The sequence below is a fragment of the Rhipicephalus microplus genome, chromosome 2, assembly GCF_043290135.1.
Source record: "Rhipicephalus microplus isolate Deutch F79 chromosome 2, USDA_Rmic, whole genome shotgun sequence".
NCBI lineage: Eukaryota > Metazoa > Arthropoda > Arachnida > Ixodida > Ixodidae > Rhipicephalus > Rhipicephalus microplus.
The window spans coordinates 274,907,025-274,933,071 of record NC_134701.1 but is presented as its reverse complement, the minus strand read 5'-3'; the positions used below and the strand labels follow the sequence as shown (position 1 = coordinate 274,933,071).

General features: G+C 49.1%; 1 protein-coding gene across 1 annotated transcript in view; it reads left to right on the top strand.

Annotated features, from left to right (window-relative positions):
• Positions 1-26,047, top strand: part of LOC119178873 (phospholipid-transporting ATPase VA-like) — a 159,348-nt gene that overhangs the window by 2,090 nt on the left and 131,211 nt on the right. The window contains exon 2 of the mRNA XM_037430072.2: positions 4,679-5,197. Within this exon, the coding sequence (XP_037285969.2) occupies positions 4,695-5,197 (503 nt within the window). The 5' untranslated portion in view covers positions 4,679-4,694. The remainder of the gene's footprint in view (positions 1-4,678; positions 5,198-26,047) is intronic.

Sequence of the window (26,047 nt, the reverse complement as noted above, 5' to 3'; positions counted from 1 at the left end):
GAGAACAAACTAACCGAACATGTCGGCGTTTCGCGTAATCGTATGGTGGTTTCGGGTCGTTAAACCACGTTAATTATTATTATTACTATTAGCCGAACATGTCAGCGATGTAAAAACGAGCTCTTTACGCAGCGCACGGGCCAGCTTTTCTAACTTTACCAAGACACAATAAGTATTTGAAGATGGTGCCAACCGTGCAATGAAACGTTAGTGGCGTGCAGTGCAGACGAGGACAGGTGTGATGTGGCAAAAGTGGGCATGTGAACATTCACGCACAGCGCCGTGCGTGACCTTGGCAGTCTTGCGTCCACGATTTGTTGACGTAGTGCCGCACCGGCACTTCACGATAATTTACGTCGAGTCGTATTTTAATATTTTTTTTCTGATCCGGTCATAACTCCGTTGCATACAGGCGTTGCTTGATGCTGACAGTGATTTTTACATTTAAAATAATTGAAATTAGAAACATATTTTAAGGCCTAGCGATGTCTGAGAATGCGAGATAAGCGCTAGCGAGATGACAGGCGGAACCGCTTTGCGAGGGTTGTGAGTCATTGCGCAGAATAGCAACGGGACACGTTCTTTATTGCCTCGTAAACTTCTTGTCGCCGTCTAGAGAAGCAATATTCAGGTCGTATTGCATTTTCTTTTTACGATTCGTTATATCGCATACTTCAATGGGAGGCACCCGACAATACGGAGTCATTATTTGTGCTTTTCAATCACTGCCGAAATGTATGTGGGACACCATAGACAGTGGGGCGAGAGGCGCTTTGTTCTATTGTTTAATTCTTGTATCCGAGCTTTGAACACGAATGCGTACAAGCAGGCCGAGTTTCTGTCGCTGGAGGCAAAGCGGAACTTTTAAAGATCTTTGCGCGATTCCATGGCGGGGGGTTTCCGTCGCGTTTCGTTGCTTGTCCGGCCACGCCTCACTTATGCTCCATCCGTCCGCTAGGCGCGGCAGTGTTGTGAGAGAACTCCACCGCGCGGTGATCTTTCATGATACGTGAGTTGCTTAGGAACATCGTATTGTCTTAAATGTTCCAATTTACCTTCACCATATTCTCGTACCTTGCTAATATACCCCTCGCTTACCCTCCTGTTCAGATGAACACGTGACAGCGCGTCACGTTCGCACGTGTATTTTAGCACGATTCCGCGCTTGCTGACGCACTGCCAAAGAATTGCGAGTTTCGTATTCCCAATTCTCAGCTGCCACCTGTTATTTGGATCTTTGGTAGAGACGTGGCTGTGTAGGAAGGTTGCTAGACCATCCCCGTAAGATAACGTCGCAGGGGAATGACAGTCGTATAGGACGCTGTACAGGTAGATATGTGCGTTTCGCCACATTGTCCCTCCTCCTTTCGATCGTGCGATTTCGGTCCTCGTCTTGCTTGAGTACGTTACACCTTCAAAGTTTCAAAGTGAGTCATGACGTGACCTTTTCTTTCTCTTATTTGGCGATCGTGCGAGAAAGCAATCAGAACGAGCTTTCGAAGTGATCACGTGGCCACACGTTCACGTCGGCAACATAATCGCATTGTGTCGCGACCGACATGCAAGGGCTATTTGGGGGGCGAAACTCCTTATGGTAAAGGGCAGTCCATCCCTCCGACGTACCCAGCACAGCATATCCACAGCCGGGCGGACGCTTCGCCCCACTCATCATCATTCACTCATTTGATATGCTGCGATTTTTTTAGTATTCCGATTTCTCGTTGCTACGCTTCGCCGCAAAGCGTTTCATTGTTTGTTTTCTCACAGAGGGTGCGCTCAGTATTTCCCATCGTTCGAGACATAAGCGCGTGTAAAACGAACGGAGCTGCAGAAGTGGGCTTCCCCTCACAAGGCCTATCAGTGCGGAGAACTCGGATTTACAGGCGCCTGCTGCATACGTACAGACAACACCGTAGTTTTCAGACACGTTAGAAACCTCGCAGGCTTCGAATGTTCATGCTAATATATTTCCCTCCTAAAATACATTTCGTTAGCGCACGAGAGTTGTGACAGATTTGTAAACATCCGCGCTTGCGAAACGTTGTCTGAGCAGCTGTAATGTTATTCCCCGTTCCTCTCAATACGCAGAGTGCGAAGTTAGTAACGTCACACGATGTGATAATACCATTAGTGATTCGCTGGCTTCGCTATGTATGACGGAGTGTGCTTAAGATCTCACATTCTTCGTGTGTTGTCCGGTGACTGCATATAGCGTGTTAATAGTTTCACAGTGCATTTGGCGAGTGTGACATTCTGTCCAATATTGTACTTGATGCTTGTGATCTTTACAACGTGTTCAACTGAATACACAAGGGAAAAAGAAGAAAATGGTGGCGTATAATTTTGTAATCAGTTCATTTTAAAAGCAGTTCCAGCGAACAGCTTGTTGGAACAGTGATTATGGCGCTCGGCTGCTGACCCGTAGATGGTCGCGGGTTCGATTCCGGCCGCGTTGGTCGCATTTCGACGGGCCGAAATGGTACAGGCTCGTGCATACTGGGCGATGTCATTGCATGCCAAAAAATATACGAGATGGCCTAAATTTCTGTAGCCCTACACTACGGCATCTCATAGTCATGTCGTTAATTGATCTCATGTCGAAAGAAGGAAGGAAAATGGGAGAAAAACAACGGCAGGGAGGTTGACTAGCCTATAGGCAGTCGGTTTGCTACCCTGCGCATGGGAGGGGGATGGGGGAGATGAAAGATAGAGAGCGTAGAGGGAAGAGAGATAAACACAGCAGATTCGGCAGCACACGCGCGCACACTCTGTCATTGTCCAGTCTTGTCTTTCGCGGTGGTGTGTGACATTGCTTTCAAAAATGGCCAGTACATTCTCTTGGACGCCAGCATAAGTTGCTGGCCTGCTAGAGATACCGGTTGCCATGTTATATCTGTAACGTTAGGCTGACGAGGACACGTTGTTGCGGCAGAGAACAGCTTTATGAAAACGAACCTCAATCCGGGTCCACTAACTAGTTGTCGCACGTTTCGCCACGTAAGTCAAGCAAGCTACACGTGTGCACGTAATCAGCAAGGTGTAGTTGACTGTCCTTGACAGCGCGGTGCAACAAGCTGCACCGAATCTGCCGCCGGCAAACACCGTTGTGCTCTGCCGAGACGCTCGTTGTTTCACTCGTGTTGGGCAACGGAGATTAGCTGCGCCACTCTTCCGCGGCTCAGAACGCGAGCACGTGGCGACATATTGGCGGGCTATAGTGCTCGTGTGCGTTCTGTCGGAAACAGCAGAAGGCCGACACGATATGGCTGCTTGTTGTCGCGGTATTCGTCATTCATCGTAGGCGAGCGCCTGTGTTAATCACGGTGCGCGTAACTATAGCAGTTCTGACTCGACTCGCTGAAAACGAATCGACGCAAGCCGAGCCTATAAACACTCTGCGGCGGTATATGTGTGGAAGGAAGGAAAACGGGGGGAAAAAGAACGGCAGGGAGGGTATATGTGTGGAGCCACGATGTGCTATAGGAGGTGTTCACGTGACGTTATCCGCGAGGGGCGCGGCAGTCGCTATATCTGTGGTCTCGCGCGCGAGCGTCATCGTCGTACCACAACCGAAGTTTTTTTGCCAGCACGTGTTACGTTGATATATCTCTAGGAAAACGAGTTATTGAGCTTGCAGCGCCGCCAAATATCGTGCTGTCACGTGCCGGATCGCAGACGGACCGTGGCTGCTGCGGCGTATTCACTGGCTCCGCCTGGCGGGAAAAGGGAATGGCGAATACCTCCTGTATTCTGCTAAAGAAGCCGACTCACTACGAAATATCGCGAAGCTGTTGGTTGACTATGAGATAAAACGTCGCATTTAGCTGTTAGTGAGCTCACCTGAAGCTGTGGAAACGCGTGCAAGCAGATTTTCTGGTTCGAATGACCGATTCCATGCTCGGTCTGCTGAAAGGGGGTGCTTATCGGGCAACAAATCGTGTATATATTTGTAAGCGCCAGAGATTACAGCAGTTGACGTTTGTCACTGCTAACACACGTCGTGTGTTGCAAACACACGTTGTCACGGTGAACTCGAATCATGTGCGTGCACGCAAGTGTATTATACCTTTTGGCACGTGGTACCGCAGTTGTCAGTTAGGCGCGTCGCGTATCTCTACTGGCCGAATTCCGTCCATCCCCCTTGCCGTTCACTGCAACGTGTTCTGCCATGTCGTGTGAAGAGACGATTGCGCGAGTTGGTGCGTCATATTCACGTATTGCTGTATCGCAACTCAATTTTGAGCACGGATTGATTGATATGCGGGGTTTAACGTCCCAAAACCACCATATGATTATGAGAGACGCCGTAGTGGAGGGCTCCGGAAATTTCGACCACCTGGGGTTCTTTAACGTGCACCCAAATCTGAGCACACGGGCCTACAACATTTCCGCCTCCATCGGAAATGGAGCCGCCGCAGCCGGGATTCGATCCCGCGACCTGCGGGTCAGCAGCCGAGAATTTCGAGCACGGAGAAAAGGGACGCAAGCACAGGGGGAATAAGGATGAGTTTGTGGTATATACTGAAACGTACGGTTGCGCAAAGCTATCCATGTTAATACCGTGTTATATTCCTGGAATGACGAAAGCATGCGAGCATATACTTTCAGCGGAGTGCCCTGTCTTTCTGTGGATGACGGAATTGTGTGTAATATAGCCTCGTTGCTCTGTCACGTGCAGGGCCGGCGGCGGCGACATGGCGACCGCCGAGGATTCTAGCATGGCGTCGCTGTCGCTGGCCGCCGAGCGCGAGGCGCCCCGCAGGAGGCGGCTGTGCCGCTGGCTCCGCGAGCTGCCCTGGAGGTGCTGGCGCTGCTCGCGGACCGCGGGCACGGAGGGCGGCAGCCCGGGTGCCGAGCCCAACCGGCGGCTGGTGCCCAACCACACGGTGCCCGAAGACACCGCGCAGCACCCTAACCGCGGGTTCGCCGACAACGCGGTGCGCACCACCAAGTACACGCTGCTGTCGTTCGTGCCGCGCAACCTGTTCGAACAGTTCCACCGGTTCGCCAACCTGTACTTCCTGGGCATCGTGCTGCTCAACTGGGTGCCGCAGATCAACGCGTTCGGCAAGGAGGTCGCCATGATACCCGTGCTGTTCGTGCTCGGCGTGACCGCCATCAAGGACGCCTTCGAGGACCACCGCCGATACGTGTCCGACAGGCGCGTCAACAACTCCACCTGCCGCGTCTACAACAAGTGAGTTGACGAGCGTTGGCGGCGGCGCTTGGTGCGTTATACTTTCAAGCTAAGCCCCGTATCGTCTGCGACAACGTTAAGGTCCATTTAATGTCTTGCTATAGATATATTTTTATACCGACAACAGTGCAAACAAAGGACAAGGGATAGGAAGAACACAAACGAGCGCTAAACTTGCAACTGAACTTTATTTGCGAAACGGAGCAGAATATAAAGCTATATATTGTTCACGAGTTATGTATTGTTTCAGAATATATCATTGTTCACGTGTCTTTTTTTTTTCTTCTATATATTCTGCTCTTCCTATCCCTCGTCCTTCGTAACGCTGTTGTCAGTACAATGGACACCAACTTGCCCAACAATTCGCTCTCTAGATATATACGTTTAGTTTGAATTACTGTTTCGTATACACATGTGACCGCAAGCACCTGTCTCTGATGAACATGTTCTTTTGGCCTATTTTGATGCGCTGGTTCGCCCGGGCGGATGGTCATTTGGAAAAGGTTCGCTGGATCACATCGAAGAGTGATTGTATACCATCGCGCGTCAAACATTTTGGGTGGTGCCACTGCACTCTGTCCAGCTCAAAGATTTTTATAGGGACTGAAACGTTGCTTACGAAATAATAGAAATGCACTGACTGCAGGTATGCGCTGGATTGTGCCGTGGTTTGGTGCTATTTGGGAATGATTATCGGGGATTACTTGTAGTTGCAATGCCGTTTTATTAGTGTAGTGTTTGATGATGCTCGGCCGATTGCCTGCGAGGTGGTTGCACCATAACTTCGGCAGTGTGTGTACTTTTGTTTAGCGTACTAATGATTTTTTATAGTAGTTGAGCACGTCAGGTGTGAAAGGTCCGACTGCGTAAAGGCACGTGCCAGAATTGGCGCCCCCTTTTTGTATGATCAAAGGAAGACACTCCCACCCCATTCCGCACGCCTGTGTCCACAAACGAACGAAATTCCCGCACGTCGACGTCTTGACGGGGAATCGCGAGCTGCGCTCCTGGAGTCGAAGAACTCGTGGTGGTGTCGGCGGACGTCCGTAGCCTCGCGGTACGCCGATGGTCGCTTGAAGGTCGTCGCGCGCACACCGCCTCTGCCGTCGATGTCATGCGGTTTTTTGATGTCATGCGCTAACCCTAAATCGCGCACAACACACCGCAACGTCTTGCCACTCTTCTCAACCAGGCCGAACTCCCCCTTCCCCACACACGCAACCCCCACAACTGCCAGTCCCAATGATGATGATGACGCCGTCATGTAGTGCCCTCTCTCGGCCAAGTTCCGATGATGATGATGATGACGCCGTCATGTAGTGCCCTCTCTCGGCCAAGTCCCGATGATGATGACGCCGTCACGTAACGCCCTCTCGCCAACCTTACATCGAATTTCGTGGCTTCGCCTTTGAAGGTCATCGCGTGGCCTGTTGTATCGACTGACCTTACACCCCCTGATCCCGACGGGGGTCGTTTTCTCGTCACCTCTAGTGGATGCGGTCCCGCCGCGGAGTTAGCGTAAGCCGCTGCGCGACTGGAACTGGGTGTACCGTATGTGCTACACAACTTCTTCACCTGTGGTACATTTCTTGCAGGTGCCCTTCGGCTATACACTCGCTCAGTTTTTTTGTTTGCAGTGTATGTTTGCATCCTTTGTAAGGATCAGTGCGCAGCGCAATGTGTGTGTCACCTTCTCATCCTTATTCTTGTGTCAGGTAGTACATAACAAACGACGTTCCCGCGAAACGGATTTTCAGTGTGGATATAACGTAGTGCGATTTGAGAATCGGCAGCTTCGAATCTAGAAAGAGTTATAAATAAACGCTTGCTAATTAAGATTGAATAAGCACAGAAGGATCAACGTAGCAGCAATGAAATTTCAGGAGCTTTTCACCTGTCGTCGACTCTTACATTTCTGTCGCTGTAGATGCGTCGCTCATTAGGCAAGATTTTGACCTATTTTTAGGGGTGAAGCTCCGGCTCCGTATGCCGTGGGTCGTTCCCTCCTCCTCCTCTGTAGTAGTAGTAGTAGTAGTAGTAGTAGTAGTAGTAGTAGTAGTAGTGGTGGTGGTGGTGGTGGTGGTGGTAGTAGTACTGGTAGTAGTAGTATGCAGCCACCACTAGTTAAGAGTTCCTCTATAGATGGCGTTGTGTGTATATGTCCTTGGGAGTAATATAAATAGACGGCTTTAGTGGTTTTCACAGCATACCCACGGAGTGAATGATGAAGTGGGGCGAAGCGTCCGTCCGTTCGTTCCAAGGAGGCAGACAAACAGACGGACGGGCGGATGATTCATGGTTTACCGATAAATCACTCCGACGCTTCGCCCCCACTCATCGTCATTCACTCCGTGGATAGACATGCTGCGATATTTTTCTTCGTTGTTTTTTTTTCTTCTTGCACGTTGAAAGGCAATGTTCCGGAACACGACGAAACAACGCTTGTTTCGTAATTGTGTAGAGTTTTCTAATTTTCGCACGCCGTGCTGCTGCTGCGGCGAAACCTAGATGGCAAAAACTACAAAAACGCTATTAAAAGAGAGAGTTAGAGTGAGAGATAGGGCTGTTGCAGCCGCTGGTAGCCGCATCGGGCAGCGGTGGCGTCGCTTCGACAGGGATTTTCACTTAATAAAATGTTTCCTCTCTCTCTCTCTGTCCACGATATCGCTATTATTTCCCGTTGTCTTTCTCGACTGGGTGGAAGAGCGCATAGCCTGGCAAAAGGGTGATGTTGTACTGGACGGGCGGAAAGAGATTCGGGCGAATACGACTGCGTATGTAGGGCTTTGTTAGGTCGACCGCGTCGTGTGACAGGGGCGCTGTCGGGAGCTGCAGCCAGACGACTGCGTTGCGTGCGGTCCTGTGTGCGTGACGTAGTTTTGAGCGAAAGCCGCCGTTCCCATTGTGCACTTGGACGTATACGTCGCTTTCGCGCTCGGCGACGGAACGGCAAGCGGAAGTTGTTTCCCAGACGGAACGACGTCACTCGCTCGTGTCACTCGTTGGGAGAGGGAAAAAGAGAGAAGGAAATTGAGGGAGAGAGAGAAAACCGCTGTTCGCCGGGACGTGACCGCGTCCTTCTTTCTCCGACAGACGGGCACTTTACTTGTCCGTGTGCACGCTATACAGCCGGTCTGCATTGCGTGGCCGCTGCCGCCGCCGCTGTCATTTGAGCGATTATTCCTCGTTTCCCACTCCTCTCTCTTGCATCACTCTTCTTCCATTGGCAGATTTCGGTCGCTGCCGTGTTCCTCCGATGATTAGCCTTACGGTCGCTCTTGCTTAATCGCCCTTCACGTGGCAGAAGGACTTGTTCCTGGGCTATAGTTGGGGCCGGATCAAATTCATTATGTAGCGCAACAACATACGACGAGACGGACATAAAGAACGAACACATCAGCTGGCGCTTTTGTCGTTGCGCACTTTTCTCGTTAAGTAGTGGTTATAGTAGCGCTTGTGGTGTGTCGTTCTTTGTGTTCCGTCTTCTCGTTTGTTGAGTGCTGCATTACGAATTCGCCCTTCACTTGTTTGCGTCGTCTTGTTTTGATGATTCCTTTCTTCTTTTTTTTTTTTTGGTGCTAAACGGACGAGAAACACCAAATCGGGAGTCATTCGCGTGATTTCACTGTGCGTGCAACAGTGCTGATCGAGGGGGGGAGTGAAGCAAGTTTATTCAGTGGTTCACAATATACGCGAGTAAATTCAACGTCACCTGGCTATAGGCCCGTTCGAGGATGGTCAGTTTAAATCTGGCCACCCACGCGCCGGAACCCTCTGCCAGAATTTGAGAGGTCAAGGAAGACCTGGGCCTCAAATTTTCTCCAGCAAATGTCGTCTGTGATGAGTTGATCTTACAGCGAAACTGCTTTAGTGTACGCTGCACCGTCTTTTGTTTGATTATTATTATTATTATTATTATTATATTTGAAGTAGTAGTAGTAGTAGTAAACCTCACTTAGCTGACGTGCCCAAAAGGGCGAGTAACGAATGAAAAAGAACGAAACTATGCGATGATGATGATGATGATGATGATTGAATTGTGTCAACGCGCGTATTTCAAATCTAGCGGCGCATCAGGGGCACCGCGTGATCTCGCCAGCCAATCAGACACGCTCGCGCGCTTGCAACTTCGTCCTTCGACGATAGTTATAGCGCGAGAACAAAACGATGACACAGAGACAAGAAGGACACGAAAGACACGAGGTTTCGGTGCGGGCAGGTAGTTATATTATTTTTACCTTTCTGTTTCGTTTTCTTCTAGATTTTTCTGTGCTGTTTTTCAGTGCCTTTGTTTTTGTGTTGTTTGTTTTTGTTTTTTCTTACTCTTGTTCTGCTATTTGTGCCATATGGTTTTTATCACATGGTTACTGTCTCCTCTATATATTTTCGTGCTCTGCGCATTAAACTCAGTTGGAAGTTAGCGCTCGTGTCCTTCTTGTCTCTGTCTCGTCGTTTTGTTCTCGCGCTATAACTATCGTCGTGCCATACCAACTAGCCCAAGCTGCCACACTTCTTCGTCCTCCGGCGGTGGTCGCAGACTTGCAGGTGGCTTCCATTATTATTACTGTACCCTCTGTTGCTTGTCCGCGTTGTGTACGCTCACAATTTCAATGAAATCGCTTCGCTCTTGCCTTTTACCGTGCCGTAGCAATACCGTGCCGCGCAGTAGCAATACCGTGCCGTGCCGATGGCTCCCTCCCTTTGCGTTCTCTGTAGCGGGCGCGCCGCACCGCGAGAAATAACGCCCCCTGTCGGGCCTTGAGTCTTGTAAATGATGGGGCTGCCGCTGCTGCTGCCTCGTTGTTTTCGTCCTTCTGTCGGTCGCCGCCGTCTGCTGTTTCCGTGCGTGCGGGGTATTAGGCCAACTTCTTTTCACCATACTCCTCCGCCTTCGCGTCGACCTTCGAGGTTCCTCTCGCCTCTCGCGCGTTTTTCGCTCAACGCCTGCGTTATTTTTGTCTCGGAAGTTGCGTTCGCTTAACGATCACACTATCGTCTGAACCCCCCTTCCCCTCGGCATCGCGTGTACTTTAAGGGCTTCGTGTTTACTTGGCCGGAAACAGGAAATAATTTCAAATCCAAATTCGGACATGTGATCGTAATACGTAGCGAGCCTATTTTTTTTTTTTTTTTGCTCTTATGTCATCTTCGGCTGTAGATGTGTCGCTCATTAGGCAAAATTTAGACCCATTTTTAGTGGCGAAGCTCCATGCGCCTTGGGTCGTTTCCTTCTCTGTAGTAGTAGTAGTAGTAGTAGTAGTAGTAGTAGTAGTAGTAGTAGTAGTAGTAGTATGTAGCCACCACTAGTTTGAGTTCATCTATAGATGGCGTTGTGTGTATATGTCCTTGGGAGAGATATAACTAGATGGCTTTAGTGGTTTTCACAGCATACCCATGGAGTGAATGATGAGTGGGGCGAAGCGTCCGTCCGTGCGTCCGTCCGTTCCAAGGTATGCCATCTTCGGCGTCGGTGTTGTCGGTCGCGTGTGGCCCCGCGTGAACAAGAGAATGTACAGTGGCGCTCAGTATCACTTTGCAACGAGGACGTGCGTGGAACCAACCGTAGGCTGAAACATTGCGCATATGACTTCGACTTGGCATTCATATGCGCAGCTAAATGATGTTTCTTCATTTTGTATCGTCCGCAAGTGAGGTCACACTTATTTCAGGCTAGTGGAATGATAGTGGATGCCATTGGCGGTGTTCCCGATGTCGCGCGCTCCCGTGTTGCTAGTCGTAGCGCGTGTCTTTCGTGTCCTTCTTGTCTCTGTGTCGTCGTTCTGTTCTCGCGCTATAACTATCGTCATGCCATACCAACTAGCCCAAGCAGCCACGCTTCTAAGTGACTGTTGTGTTTGTCCGTTCGCTGCCTCACGAGGTATTCATTACGTATACGATCTTCGTGATCTCTCTCTCTCTCTCTTTATACATCAAAGCAACGGCGTAAATCGAGGAACCCCAAGTGGTCAAAATTTCCGGAGCCCTCCACTACGGCGTCTCTCATAATCAGATAGTGGTTTTGGGACGTTAAACCCCACAAATCAATCAATCAACGGCGTAAATCGTTTAAAGCTTAAGGTATGGGTGGCAGTTTGGGCTAGTTGGTATTTCGTGGCGATAGTTATAAGCGCGAGAACAGAACGACGACACAGAGACAAGAAGGACACGTGTCCTTCTTGTTTCTTTTTTGTCGTCGTTCTGTTCTCATCGCGCTATAACTGTCGCCCTAAGGTGGGATTACGCGGTGGTTGTTTTGTAAGCGTGGCTCTGAAAAGTTATATAGACGAGAGGTGAAGAAATAATGTTAAGGTAAACGCCATCTGATGACGTGTAATCTGATATGCCCAGTTCTGTGGCACGCTATTTCAGCACCCGATGTAGTAATACGCGTACAGAACAAAAACACGAAGAAAACAACGTGACGATACGGTTGAGGCCAACATATCTTCGTATAATTAACCGGGCCCCAAAATTAGCCCCGCTCGGCTAACGTGGGCCAGTACGTCGTCGGAAGCCGGTTCTTCTTGGCCCGGTCCCGCATTCGGCTCGGCGGCTTTTTTGAAAGTCTTGACAGAGGCTGTCTCCGCGTGTCTGCTGCTGTTTGTCTGTCGCGACGTGTATACACTCGGTGTTTTCGCGATGGGGAGTCTCGTTCCTCTGGCAGCAGCAGTGCATGCGCACACCTTTCCGCGTTCTCAGGCGTTCGCCCTTGAAGACGCTTGGCACGGCCCCTCCTTCGCGTTATCTTCGTTTTTACCGTCCTCCAAGGAGAGAAGCCCACCCATGCATGCAGATTGGCAAAAAAAAAAAAAAACAAAACAAAAAAAAAACAAAAAAAAACGGTGCTGCTGGGGAAAAGAAGTGCGGATCCCACGGTGACAGTGTACTTAAAAACGGTTTTAGCGCGTCAGCGTTTTTTTGTGGCTCTTTACTGCGTTCCGAATAACCGCGCGCGTTTGCGTCCGTCCGAAAACGAGGCCCGGTGTGTTGAGCCACTGTATGTTCTTGCAGGCAAGCAGCACTGATTAACTCCAGCTTAAGTGATGACTAACGACTGGCTTTGCGTGATTCTGATTAATATCGTCTGGAGTTGCCTATATCGTCGCATTGTCCCATGCTATATATATATTTTTAATTAAAAAAGAATTTATTCGCACTACACTCTAAAAAAATATCGAGTAAAAAGGGTGTCTTTTTGTCCCACAACAATAATCGTCATCAGGCTTGCGTGCGCTTCCTTTCCTAAAAACTCGGCGCTGGCCACTTTCCTATCGAAAATGCAATGTAACCCTGATAATGGGCATGTCGATTGTGACCGGAATGTACCGGTCGCGGGGCGATAGCGCAAGAATGAAACGCAATATAGATGACGATTATTGTTGTGGGACAAAAAGACACCCTTTTTACTCGCTTTTTTTTTTTGAGAGTGTAGTAGTAATGTTCTGCTTAAAGTGCCACTTACAGCCTGCACACTAGAACACATTGGTGTAGTTTCCTGGTTATATAGATATCACTGTAAGCGGCGCCCCATTAAGTGCACATGGCTTAAGATCTTCCTGTCTGCCGTACTTAAGCCAACACGGTCTTGTTTCGATTGTAACGAAAGTGTAGACGTCTGAAGCGAAGGGCTGTGCGATTGACACTGCTGACGACATTGTCACTGCCGTGTTCAAAGCTATCAACGTCGACTCAAACCCCGACGAATGCACGAACATTTCGTCGGGTCGTCAACGGTGGCGTATACCGCTCTTGACGAGTCGAGTATGTGGTATAGTGTTGCCATTTCTTTTTTAAACGACATTTGCAAATTAGGCTTGTGCGTCGTCCGACACTCTCCCTGTAGGAAGTTTCAGCCTCGCTTTTCCTCCTTCTTCTTTTCCTTCTTCTTCTTCTTGTTCTTCATGTTCTTCTTCTTCTTGTTCTTCATGTTCTTCTTCTTCTTGTTCTTCATGTTCTTGTTCTACTTGTTCTTCTTGTTCTTCGTCTTCTTGTTCTTGTTCTTCGTCTTCTTGTTCTTGTTCTTCTTCTTCTTGTTCTTGTTGTTCTTGCTTTTCTTCTTCTTGTTTTTGCTGTTCTTGTTTTTCTTCTTCTTGTTCTTGTTGTTCTTGCTTTTCTTCTTCTTGTTCTTGTCCTTCGTCTTCTTGTTCATCTTCTTGTTCTTGTCCTTCTTCTTGTTCTTCTTCTTCTTCTTCTTAGTGTGGTTTGGGGCGCCGTTCGCGCAGCAGGCCGTGTCGTGACCCAGAACGGGAAGATAAATGCATACACAGGGCCAGAGCAGGAAGCCGAGTCGCGCGCGGAGAAAGGGAACGCGCTGTGCCGGCGGCGTCTTGACGTGTTTATTATGCTCGCTGAGCATTTTGTACACTCTGCTGCGCGCAGTCTGCACGCGTTCTCGTTTAAGAAGTTGCTGCTCTTTTGAGGGAGGCTTCAGGAATTTGTCGCTTCCTTGTCTTGTTTGTTCGTTTGTTTCTTACTTGGTGTTGGTCGTTGGCGTACGGAAGGTTCTACATAGGATGGGAAGAAGGGGGGGGGGGCGTTAGTGCAGTGTGCCCCCCGCCCGTATCTTTGTGTCCAGTGTGAAATAATAAAAAAAAAAGCTCCGCAATGGATGCGAAAATGAAGCGACGAATGCGTTTCTCGCGAAGGCCTGCAGTTGGATTCCCTGATTTTTGGGGCAAAGGTGCGAAGTAAACAGCTCTTTGTAGGGAAAAAATCAGGTGTCCACCACTAGTCGCCAATAATTATTGTCAAAGAACATATAACCGTGCTAATAATAATTAAGCATGTGAAAGGTCCCATTTAGTATATGTGCTTAGGTGAGCAACAAACAACGCGCCTATGGCGTTGTTTGCTGCTCGCCGCATTTCACCCTCCTTTACGCAGAAAATTGGGCTGCTTAGCTGCTCTACAGCAGCAGCAGCGATAAGGAGGCATAAATGTGGGAAGGAAATTAAGGTTTAAGTGGAAGCCACAATAAGAGACTGCCCAAATACGTGCTCGCCAGGAGAAAGGGAAGCATCTCGCTCCCGCTCACATTGCGTTCGTTATCATGATGCGCCGAGGTATAGTGCACGCATCTGTGCGTGTACACATAGTTTCTTAATATACACTAGAGAGAACTCTGGCGCTAGTGTCTATGGGAGCTGCAACACACGGCGCTTGAGCGAGCATGGGAATGATGGGTAGTACACACATTTGTCTAAACTTCGTACTTCTGTCCTGCTTCTTGCACCGTGTGTGTTCGCGTGGCTTGAAGTTGTTTTTTTTTTTTCACGAAAACATGAATTAGCGAATGTTCACCGTTTGCGCTTCACAACCTTATTCTTTTAGGCTTACCATTTCGAATCGAGGCCTTAAGTTCAAAAGGGTTCGTTCTTTCTTTCAAAACGAAACCGTAAGCAGCAATAAACAAAGCCGCAAGTACGATTCGCCGCCCGCAAGTAGGAAGACTAGGCAAGTGTGTGTACTACCCATCATTCCCATGGTCGCTGCACGATCGCAGCGCCAGAGTGTGCCCTATAGTTAATTTCAGTAAACTCTATGCGTGTACAGTCGACACGCTCTCCGAGATGGCGGCGGCCATTGTGGCTGCTCGCGTACCGCAGAGAATCCCTCCCGAGCGTATGGATCTGGAGCAACGTTTATAAATAAATATATATCTATAAACGTTGATCTGGAGCGCAGGCTTGGGTGCGTCCGGTTCCGAGACGTTGCACCACGTCGTTCTCGCGCCGCTGCAGCTTCTGGAGAGGTGAAAGGGAAACTCGCAAAGCTGCGTCATCCCGCCTCGGGAGGACTTTGACCTTCTATAGCTTTTTGCCGGGTCGCACACCGAACACTTCCTGCACGGGCGAGCGTAGTCGAGGATGTACGGTACCTGTGGGGCCCCTTAAATAAATCTTGCAACTATCACTTTAACCTCCTTGTACAGTACATGAGCAAGCTGCAGGGAAGGCGCGGTGATGAACCCGAAACTATACGTTTGGTCGCGTCAGGTGCAGGCAGTTGTCAGCGCTCGACTTACTGCAAAATGTCGTTAGCCTACCGCCACTGATTCAGTCCAATAGCCCTATTTAATATTAACGTGGGGATATACAGTGGGCACATGCAGAACGGAGTTTTCGAGGGTATACAAGTCGGAAGTTTAGGCATCTTATGATTGGTCGATAACATCAAGCTTCCCCAAAATGCGCTGGCGTCCGCGAACTATACCTCTGAACGAATGGTGATGTACTGAAGGGCTACCTCTACGTATACGCTGCATTCGTGACGTATTTCAGGTGTATAGGCTGACATCGCTGTACGTCTATTGTGTTGTAAGTGCGTTTCGTGTGAATTACGGCAAAAGCGAGTGTGTACGTCGTGTTCTTCGCCTTACATGTGTGGTCATTCGAACATCCTTGATTAACACTGCGTATACTAGTACGGACGTACAGACACTGTAGGAATTGCCGTGCTGGAAAGACTTCGGGAGCAGTCGGCGAGGGTATGAAGCAGTCACTCCATAAGCACTCTCATTCACCTACTCATTCACCCACTCAATCAATCAATCAATCAAGCAAGCAAGCAAGCAAGCTAGAAGCAAGCAATCAATCATGTTACAGTCTCCCACAGGGAAGCTAAAGGGATATTCGTAATCTTGCAGAAGTGACCGCAGAAAATTGTTTTCCATGCCGCATACTTGGCGTACAGAAAGAAGCTTCCGTTATGATTTCCCCGGGGATTTGCTCGCTTGCATCGTGCGGATGTCTTCGTTCCTGCCCAGCTATGTCACGTGCTCATAGGTTGTCCGGATGAGCGGCGCTCCCGTTTTGGAGCGTTTCGTCTGTCGTTTCGTTTCTTTTCCCCTGCTTTTTTTTTCTCTTTTTTTTAGTTGCGAACACCGTTACGCTCCGGTTGAAGCGCAAGACGCCCTCGCTTGAACAGCTGCCAGCAGCGCGCCCCGCTGCGAGCCAAAGACAACAACACCACGGCGCCCTGCCGACGCGCGAAATATGCTCGTCCCGGGGCCGCTAAGCTTGACGCCTTCCTCCTCCTCCTCCTCCTCCGCCAAGAGGCGGCCGCTTGCGACGGCGACAACCGCGCCACTTGTCGACGCCTCCCGTCACCCGCTGTGCTCTCCCGACTGTCAGCTTGTTGCACATTTCTGTAACACCGCGACAGCGCATGCCGCCGATGAGGGGAGGGTTGTGCTTGCACGCGTAACGATCACACTGATCAGAAGACGCCATGAAGAAAAAAAGAAGATAAAAAAGCGATGGCAAAACAAAATATCCTGTCAGCGCAACATAAATTCATTCAGGCAACCGGAAGGATACGCTGCTAGTGGTACTGCCAGATATATCCAATTCCTTCTCCCCCTTCCTCATTCTTGTTAATTTGTTTTATATATATTCTGGTTTATCGCATTCTTCTGCAATTTTTTCACGTTTTTTTCAAAGGAACATTATTATTGTTCCTATCTAATTTCTCTTTATTATTTTTTGCAAGCGTTGTAAAAAAATGATCTATTATGAGGTACAGTGTGGCCAATCCCCCATGTGGGTATGAGCCAAGATCTCCTAGGAGACAAGACAAGACAAAATATTGTAGATCACTCAAAGACCGTATAGATTGAACGACGACGGTTTCGATCCAGGCCGTCGTAGTGGCGTTTCAAAGGAGAAGACGTGCTATAGAATGCGTGCGCTGTACACTGTCCGTGCACGCTATACACGGATCGACAACACACTTTTACTCGACGCTGGCGGAATCGAATCCCGGCTACGGCTGCCGCATTTTCGACGGAGGCGGAAATAAGTGAGTTGCGCGCGTGCTTATAGATTTAGGCGTGCGTTAAAGAAATCCCGATGGTCCAAATTCCCGGAGTTCTCCACTACGGTCTCCCTCATAATCATGCTGTTGTTGTTTTTTTCTTTGGGGGGGGGGGGGGGGGCGAAATTGTTTGACAAATTTTCGTGGTACCTGTTTTCTTTCTCTTTTTTTTTTTGAGCAACCCGAAAGTTGATCGCGGTCAGTGTGTCTCATCACGCGGAAAACGCCGGAAAACATTTATATTCGAAATTTTTCCTTCGGCGACTATGAATCCGAATACACAACATGTATTCTGCAAACAGGGGGAGGTCAGCGCGACCGACAGTGGTTGGAGCTTGTGCTTTGGCGGTGTGCCGCGCATGCGTCGCGGCTCGACGCATGTCCTGCAGTTTGCCGCGAAGGCAGCCCCGCTTCCCCAGCGTCAGCTCCTTTTACTTCGTAAGTAGCACTGTGTAAAGCGGGTAATGAATAATGCGCATGCTCCGATTTTGAACACTAATTATGAGGTGCGCATAAAATCATCCTACTGTATACGTACAGCCAACCTTATGCTGCACCATTAAGTCTCCAAGTCTCGTCTCTATTCTCTCTCTATATCACTGTGTGTTTGTGTGTCACTTTTGAACTCAATTAAAAAAATTACCTGTGGCTTAGCTCGGTTGTGCCACGATATATATATATATATATATATATATATATATATATATATATATATATATATATATATATATATATATATATATATATATATATATATAGCGTGAGCTGCAGACGGATGGATGGACAGACTAGCGAGTGAGCTCACGCAAGCGCTAAACTTCCCACTGAAGTTTACTGAAACATGAAAAATATATAGCTAACCAAACGCGTGCGCAGCTTCACGACCACAAAACCACGTGACTGCTGTTGAGCTGAAGCTTATCACCTTGGGGCGTCGTCGTGGTCTTGTGGTGCTGCTCAGGCGCGTGGTTACCTATATATATTTTCCATGCGTTTCTTCAGTAAACTTCAGTTGGAAGTTTAACGCTTGCGTGTGTAGGCTTCTCTCGTTTCTCGTCCCTGAAGTTGGCGCTACTTGACAGTTCAATAGAGTACCAACTAGCCCAAGCAAAAACTTCGCCTATATAGCTCACCCGAGTCAAGAGCCAGCCCCCCTGACACGTCGCTCGGAGTTTCCAAGTGACGTCACATGGCGCCACCTTCGCGCCGTGTGACGTCACTGCTCCTCGCGCATGCGCACTGCAGCGCGGCTCTCGATGAGCCACGCGAAGGTGCTGAAACCTCGGCCAGTGTATACAGTTTACGCTACGTCATATATCACCGAAATCGCGAGAAGTGTGCTTGCATCTGCCACCGTGTAATTCGCGGTGCTTTCACTTCCACCCCCATCTAATCACACCTTGAGGCCAGTCTGTCAGTTTCTTTCAACAGCGCCTGATCGTCGAAATTTCGCGAGCCCTCCACTATACGGCGTTCTTGGTGATCGTATCCTCAACTTAAAACCGTGCTTGTTATTGGTATTGAGATTGAACGAGGACAGTGTTTATGTCTGTGTACATTAGCTAACCTTAGAGATGGATTTGTCATTTTAATCCGACAATGCACAGCTCACAGGTGTTCATAAAGTATGCGAGTGAATACTGTAGTTCAAGTCACCGCACTTTGTGGGACGCGCTGTTAGATTCCGCTACCTTTAGGTACCGTCCCATGTTTTGTGAGAAGTCTGACCTTATACAGCTACGGAACTGAGCGCATGCGTGGCTCAGGAAGGGACTGTCACCCATGGACACCGAAGGCACCACTCTGGCCGCAAGAAGAAACTTGTTAAACAATAAAAGGTGACTAAAAGTAAGTGAGAGAGAGAGATAGAATACGTCGAACGGATGGTGACGGCACTTGGAAGCTTCTGTACCAACTCGTCGGAGATTTGCATCAAGATGCACGAGGTATTGAGTCATCGTAGCCAAAATACGAGAAATCAGATCCGACACCAGATTTCACAGTGCATGTCAACCTGTGTTTATGTAGAACATTCCAGACTGGTACTTGGACCTTCTTTATACTTTCAAAGAATGAACCTCTGATTTCGAAAGTAACGGCTGTCAAGTTCGCAGACTGATTCTTAGTAGTATCAGTTAGTCCGGCGCCTCCTATGCATTGAATGGTCACGATAAAAAAAAAGGCAAAAACAAAACCGCACAGGACGAGGACACAGAAATGGCCTGTGGCACAGCGTCTCAAGCCTCTTCTCTGTTCTGGTTTTGTGTGCTTTTTCTTTCAAACACGTCTTACCGAAAGGTCCACAGAGAGACCTTAGCTGAGTAGTCTCCCTCACATTCCTCCAGTGTTTTCGCAACGTGTAAGTTACAAGTGCTCTGATAGATGATGATCGTTCTCGCTCATACTTCGTAGTCGGCAATAGTAACATATGGTTGATATGGCCGGTTCAGCTTGTACATCTCTAAGCGATTGTGTGTGCCTATGATATCGTTGATACAGTGGGGGGCTTTGCAATTATGTAAGTAGGAACGGCTTGAAATACATTGCCATTATCAGCGCCGCTGTCATCCTTTCCAGGAAACACTTTCTGATCGGGAGCCCGCGACTCGTAAAGCTGCATTGCGTGCACGCATTGCTGCGATACGCGACACGCTGCTGCCGCTACTGGCAATATCTCCTGTCATTTCCTCCTATCTCCAGTTCGTTCGCTCAGTCTGCATTGTCTTCCTGAAAGGGTGTTTTTTTTCTATCTTGCTCTGCCATTGTTCTGCAGCTCGTCGTTTTACGGTGATATTGTCGGACTATCAGATTGTGTCAATGACGCTGATTAACACAGACACGTGCAAGAGAAGGGAGGGGCAGGGAATGAAGGAGGGGAGAATATTCATCTAAAGGGGGCGCCAAATCTGCACCATTCATTTACCAAGTCCGGCCTTTGCCGTCTGATTCGTCCCGCGAGGCTATGACCCAGCAGGTTTCTGGAAGATAAGTGCGGCCGGGGATGTTGCATTTCAAGAACGTTGTACATTCCACCTTTATCCCCAGAAATCTGGGGACCTTGCGAAACAGGCCCTTGCAAGAAGGACGTAATCGCTTCATTTGCAGTTTTGCCTCCGTTACGAAGTTTGCTTTCTTTCAGGCTTGCCCATCGCGAGAATAGTGAGTGATTTAGCTGCTGTGATCATTCTTCTCCCGTCCCCCCAAATGGATAACGTTGCACACACTTATGATAAGTGTGTGGTTTGGGGGGGGGGGGGTGATTGGGTACGAGTAGACGACTCTCGCTAGTATTGGTTAAGAATAAAAGATTGCTGAGTTAGTTGGTACGTATTCATTCTAAAGAGACAGGCGTTTGGTGTCCCGACTTCCTCCTTGTGTGCGTGTTTGCACGCCCTGTGTGTTTAGAATGAACAAGTATCGCACGCTTCGCAAACTCAAATGAAAGCTTCGCCTAAACTGATTAGGGAAGTAAATAGGCATCCACAATAAAATTAAAAAACAAATTATTACTGATAATTCTCGTTCAGCCCTTTCGCGGACTCTGCGGGAAGGCAGGCAGGTGACCCCGCGGTATCTGTAGGCAATTGCACTGGTCCGCAAGCATTGCCCTGGCCCTCGATTCTTTCTCTCTCTCTCTCTCTCTCTCTCTCTCTCTCTCTCTCGAAAAGGGCAGAACGGCGCGCCCTCCGCGACGGAAAGGAGTGCACGGCGAACGTCTCCGGCGCGCGCGCGCGCCACGTCGCGCTCACGTGGCGTCGATCGGCGTAGGAAAGCCGGTTATAAGCGGGGCCGGGCAGCGCAGATAAGCGAGAGCGATCACGTGATGCGGCGACGTCTACGGCAGAACGAGCCTGCTGCCGCTGTGTAGCCAGGTACATACATGGCATGCGCCCGGCGTAAGCGCTTCGTATACGACGACACCCCGCGTTATTACTATAGGCGGCATATGCCGGTGTTACCGACGCGGTGCAACGGTTTCCTTTCTCGTTTCGCGGGCCGTGTCTGTGAGCTTAGTGGCGCCCCCTGGCGTGTCGCAAGGACGGGGCGGGCGTTCACTGGCTCCCTCGTCGTGGCTTCGCTATAGCCGTGCCGGCCGTTGCGAAATGGTGCGATGCGACGCACGCAGCTCTGTACCACATCGCATGCGGGTGGCCCCGTTGTAGACGCGGGCTCACACCGCTGTACCGCGTCACTTGCTGGCACAGTTGCCCCGCGATATGCTCCTCCCCATAGCCATTTGGAAGGTGGTGGTGGTGGTGGTAAAAAACATTTATTTCAGAAAAAGTCTTCTAGAGAGTGCCGACGTATTTGGAAGCCTGCTCGATCGAGCCGCGCGGATGTGTCGGTGCCGCCCGCCACTGGGACCGGGTGACTTGGGCGCGCAGGACAACGGGAGGCGCGACCGTCTTTTCGGCGGTGGGGGCGTTCTCATTCGTAGTGTGTATACAGGGGACTGCAGTTGAAGCGTCCGCGCCGCTTTGCGTCTGCTTGAATAGATGAGTTCGCCAATTCCTTCCGGCGTGTTCATCGCGAGTCAGCTTCGAAATGCGGAAGTCTGTCGTGGCCTGCTTTTCGCAAACTATATAACGTGGCTGTCGTGAACCGTCCGTTATGTACAGTCGCCGCCGATGTGAGTTGCAACACGTTGTCAGTACGCAGAGTGGCACCAACACTGCAAAGCGGCCTCTACATAGAGAATATATTACTTGAGTAAAACACCGTTTCAAGTGCTGCTATCCTCTAAATAGATTTGACGTTTGCTGGTGTCACCGCTCAGGCTTGGAGCCCCGTCGTCTATGATCACCGTGTTGCAACTACCGCGGCGATACGCCCTACAGTAGAGTAATATGTTGGCGCGTCTCACTACAGAGCCAGCAATAGGTCAGCGCGTGATATATTACTCTTTTGGTGCACATTTTGGATTGTATTGTTTGTTCTTCAAGTGGGCTTCACCCTTATTTTTTTTCTGGTACGTTTCTTGCCACTTCCTGCAAACACTTCCAACTTGCGCATATGTGTTGATTGATTTGTGGGGTTTAACGTCCCAAAACCACCATTTGATTATGAGAGACGCCGTAGTGAAGGGCTCCGGAAATTTCGACCTCCTGGGGTTCTTTAACGTGCACCCAAATCTGAGTACACGGGCCTCCAACATTTCCGCCTCCATCGGAAATGCAGCCGCCGCAGCCGGGAATCGAACCCGCGACCTGCGGGTCAGCAGCCGAGTACCTTAGCCACTAGACCACCGCGGCGGGGCTGCGCATATGTGTCATTATCAATAACTGCTGAATTGAGTTGACAGGCTATTACAGCGAGCGTATGCATTTGAGCTTGTATACTCGTGAACTTACGCGAGGGGAGTATAGGAATTTCTAATCTTTTTACTGCACTCTTAAAAGCACTATCAATCAGTTGTGATCTCATATGGTATATAGCATACGCAGATGTGCAAAGTACAGCGAATGGGAACGTTCGATTTTGATTATTACAGTCTACATTCAGAACTCTCGTTCTATGACGAAACGGTTACGGCATTGGCTCAGAGCATTGCACACGAGGAGCTTGTCGTCGGGCGAGCTGTTTCGAAATTGCACCTTTCGCTACATTCGTCGTTTCACCGGTGGCGAGTTTGAGCGTTGTCTTTCATGCATGAATGTTGATAACCCTGTATTCGCGTTCGCCGAAGCGATCGCACTGGGCCTATGCAACGAATCGGAACAGTTTACCGTCTTGTCGAAACGAAAGAAAGGAATCGCGGGCAATTGAGCGTCATCATTGAGTTTATTTTATTGTCGCGTATTTTCTCGTGTCCGCGCTGCCTCATTCGATTGCGTCGACAGTGCGTGTACGTATACCCGCCGGTTTTCTGGGAATGGCAGTTTTGCGAATAAGAGCGGGCTTCACAACTTGTGGGAGTCTGCGCGTCGCGACACGTGCGGAATCGTAATGAGGCGGCGTCCGCTTCATGGACCGCTCGGCGTTCGCCGCATGAATTTAGTCAGCGGCCGTGCCTTTTTAGAACTACTCTCGACCGCTGCTGGCGGCGTGCTTTAATTCACCACAGAGTACTGCAACCCCCCCCCCCCCTCCTCCCTCTCTACACACACGCGCACACATACACATATACAGGATGATATTGCGGATGCGTCATGATAAAACACGGAGGGCATGCACTCTTGTAAAACTTCCTCCATGATTACAGTGTTATATGAACAACAAAAAAAAATCAAGACTAACAGATGATTCTATAGGGAAGGCTGCGCAGAGCTTTGCGTGGGTAATCGAACTTGTGTAGTCACGCGATGCGCATGCGTCACAAGCTAACCAGTCTCAGGTCAGTGATGGAGCCACTATTTTCCGAAATTCTGCAGGATGCGTACCTCGAAGATCACTTACGTCGATCTCGCGAAGATTCGAGCGTGCTTCGTTTGCGTTGTGATTTGGGGAGTACGATGTGCCGTTATAAAACACTTGTATATAGTGTGCCTGTGCGTGAGCACATCTCTAAAAGCGTGACACGTGCAGGCGTCTTGCCCTGTCTTCTTCATGTTGTCTGTTCCGATTTTCTGTTTCTTTTGCTTCTTTTGTCATGACGCCGTATAATCTTCTGAATAGTTGGATCGGCCAGCTCTAGTCTCCCTCATATAGGACGCTCGCTCAAATTTCACGACGTTTTATTCGATTTTATGAATTGCAGTATGATAACGGGGTTCGCAATTATATCGTGTATTATTAACAGCGTTTCTGCATTCCTCGAAGCATGTACTTTTACCCATTCTTTGTCCCCCATACGGCTTTTATTATATAGGGAAGTAGACCCGCTTTAATTTCTGGCTCGGGTCCGTTCCTTCAGTATACACATCGTTCATCGCGGCTCCGTTTTTCCGTTCATCGCTGAGACACGTAGAATGCTGTGGCCCCCTGTGCTTTTGGGTCCTCTATTATGGGGACGACGCCATGACGATTTCGTGGGGGCAGCTGTGGCGTTGCTCGAATTCCCGCGCTCGGGGGCGTTTCATGTATATACCGTCGTATGACGATTTTACGCGAGGCGCATAGGCTGTTCCATTCTGGGTTGGTATACACATGTATTGTTCTTATTGTTGCGTATCGCAATTAACATCAGTAAGTAAGGTATAGAGAAAAGCCGAATGCGCTTCACTAACTTGTCTTAATGCATATGGGGCTAACGTAGCACTGTTGATTCAAAGCTTGAGAACGGCAAGGCTACACAAAGATATGGCGACGGCGATACCCATCCGTTAAAAAAAAAAAAAAGACGTCTATATTTTCAGTTTTTCAAGGAGACAATGCACAAGAACTAGATGCTAAAAGAAATATAATAAACAAAAAATATACAAAAATGAATACGGACGTGTACCCTCGTATAACTGTTGGGCCGTATAGTGAGCCAGCCCGTCGCGGCGTGTTTCGTCGCTTTCTGCATAGTTCTCCCTTTCCCTTTATCGGAGGTGGCTGAAAAGTTTTCCCGCTGGCTGCGTGGAAATTAAGCTATAGCGCAGCCGCCGCCGCCGATATAACGGTTACAAGGCCGGTGCAACGCGTACGGCGCTGTAAGCGCCGTGTGGGGGCGCAGCGGCGCATGATCTGACGCATGATTAGCTGATCCGCACTGTGGCGCACCTGCGATTGCGGCCTGCGGGCAACATGGAGGATGGTGGTGAATACGGGAGCAGAAGAAAGACGTTCTGGGAAAGAGAGAGAAAGAGAAAAAAAGCCAGGAAAGCCGTTTTGTGCGTAATGTCGACGTGTACTGTACGAGAAGTTGGTTAGGTGCGTGTGTGTACTGGCTTGCGTGGCGAAGGGCTATATATCCAAGGTTGCGGCATTGGCTTGCCTCTTTAAATCTTGACGCCCCCCCCCCTTTTTTTTTTCTTTCTCTCTAGCTTTCTTTGTGGTTCGTTTCTTTTCCTTTGTCTCGAAGATTGCTTTTCCTCGTCTTTTTTTTTTTCTTAAGCCACGTCTCGCCTAAGTGTCGCAGCTCGTTAGGCGCCTTGCCGCCCTATATCATTGCTTTCTCGGTTATCCTTTCTTTTTTTTGCCGTTGGTTTGTGTAGTACGCCTTGTTATGAAGCTGTGCGGGGACTGTGTGCAGGGGATGCCGGCGAAATGTCGTGAGTGTGTGGAGATAAGTTTCGCGAGAGCGAAGTTTTGTGCATGCGCTTTGATGTGCACAACGTCTGACCAAATTCAACATGTCGCTATAGTGAAGCCCATCGTTATCTATGGGCGTATTACACGACTGCAGTTACATCGTCACGGTGCATAAATCGGCACATTACATGCTGCATCGGCATTTTACTGCATGTCTGTTTGAGTGATTGAGTTGTTGACCGCATTTTTCGTAAGATAGAGGAGCCGCGCAATAGTAATGGGCATTGAATAAACGTCATTGATTTTCTATCGGTTTGTTTTTTACGGTTCCGCAGTCTGGTTCGCAGACTCGTCCAAGAGTTTTCTCAAACTCCTTGAAACCGTGCTTCGCATTACGCATTGTCTTGCAGCACGTTCACGTGTTCGTTTATTTCTGTCGCTATGCCGCTAGCTGTATAGGTTTTATAGCCACAAATATATAGATATACTGAAACGTTCCGTATGTGAGTTCAGTAATTCCATATGTTTCCATACGAAATACATATGTATTCCGTATATTTTCTACATATTTTTTATATATTTCTGTAAGATTCTTACGGAAACATGCGGAATTCTTGGACATCGCATACGGAACGTTTCAGTAGATATGTCTGACCTTGGGAATGCAGCGCGCATGTGAGCGCGATGCTGGAGCAGCAGCAGCTTGCGTGGCGTGGGGCGGGGTCTTGTTATGCAAATGAGGTTTCTTTCTATATATATATATATATATATATATAAGTACGACTCGCCTCAACGGCTACATGCGTTACGACATCAGGGTGGCCTACTTACAGTGTGTCGTTCTATGCCGGCGAGTTGTCTCGGGGGGGTAGGAATGTTTCGGTAGAACGAAAGGGAATGCACAGGGGCCGCCAGTACATT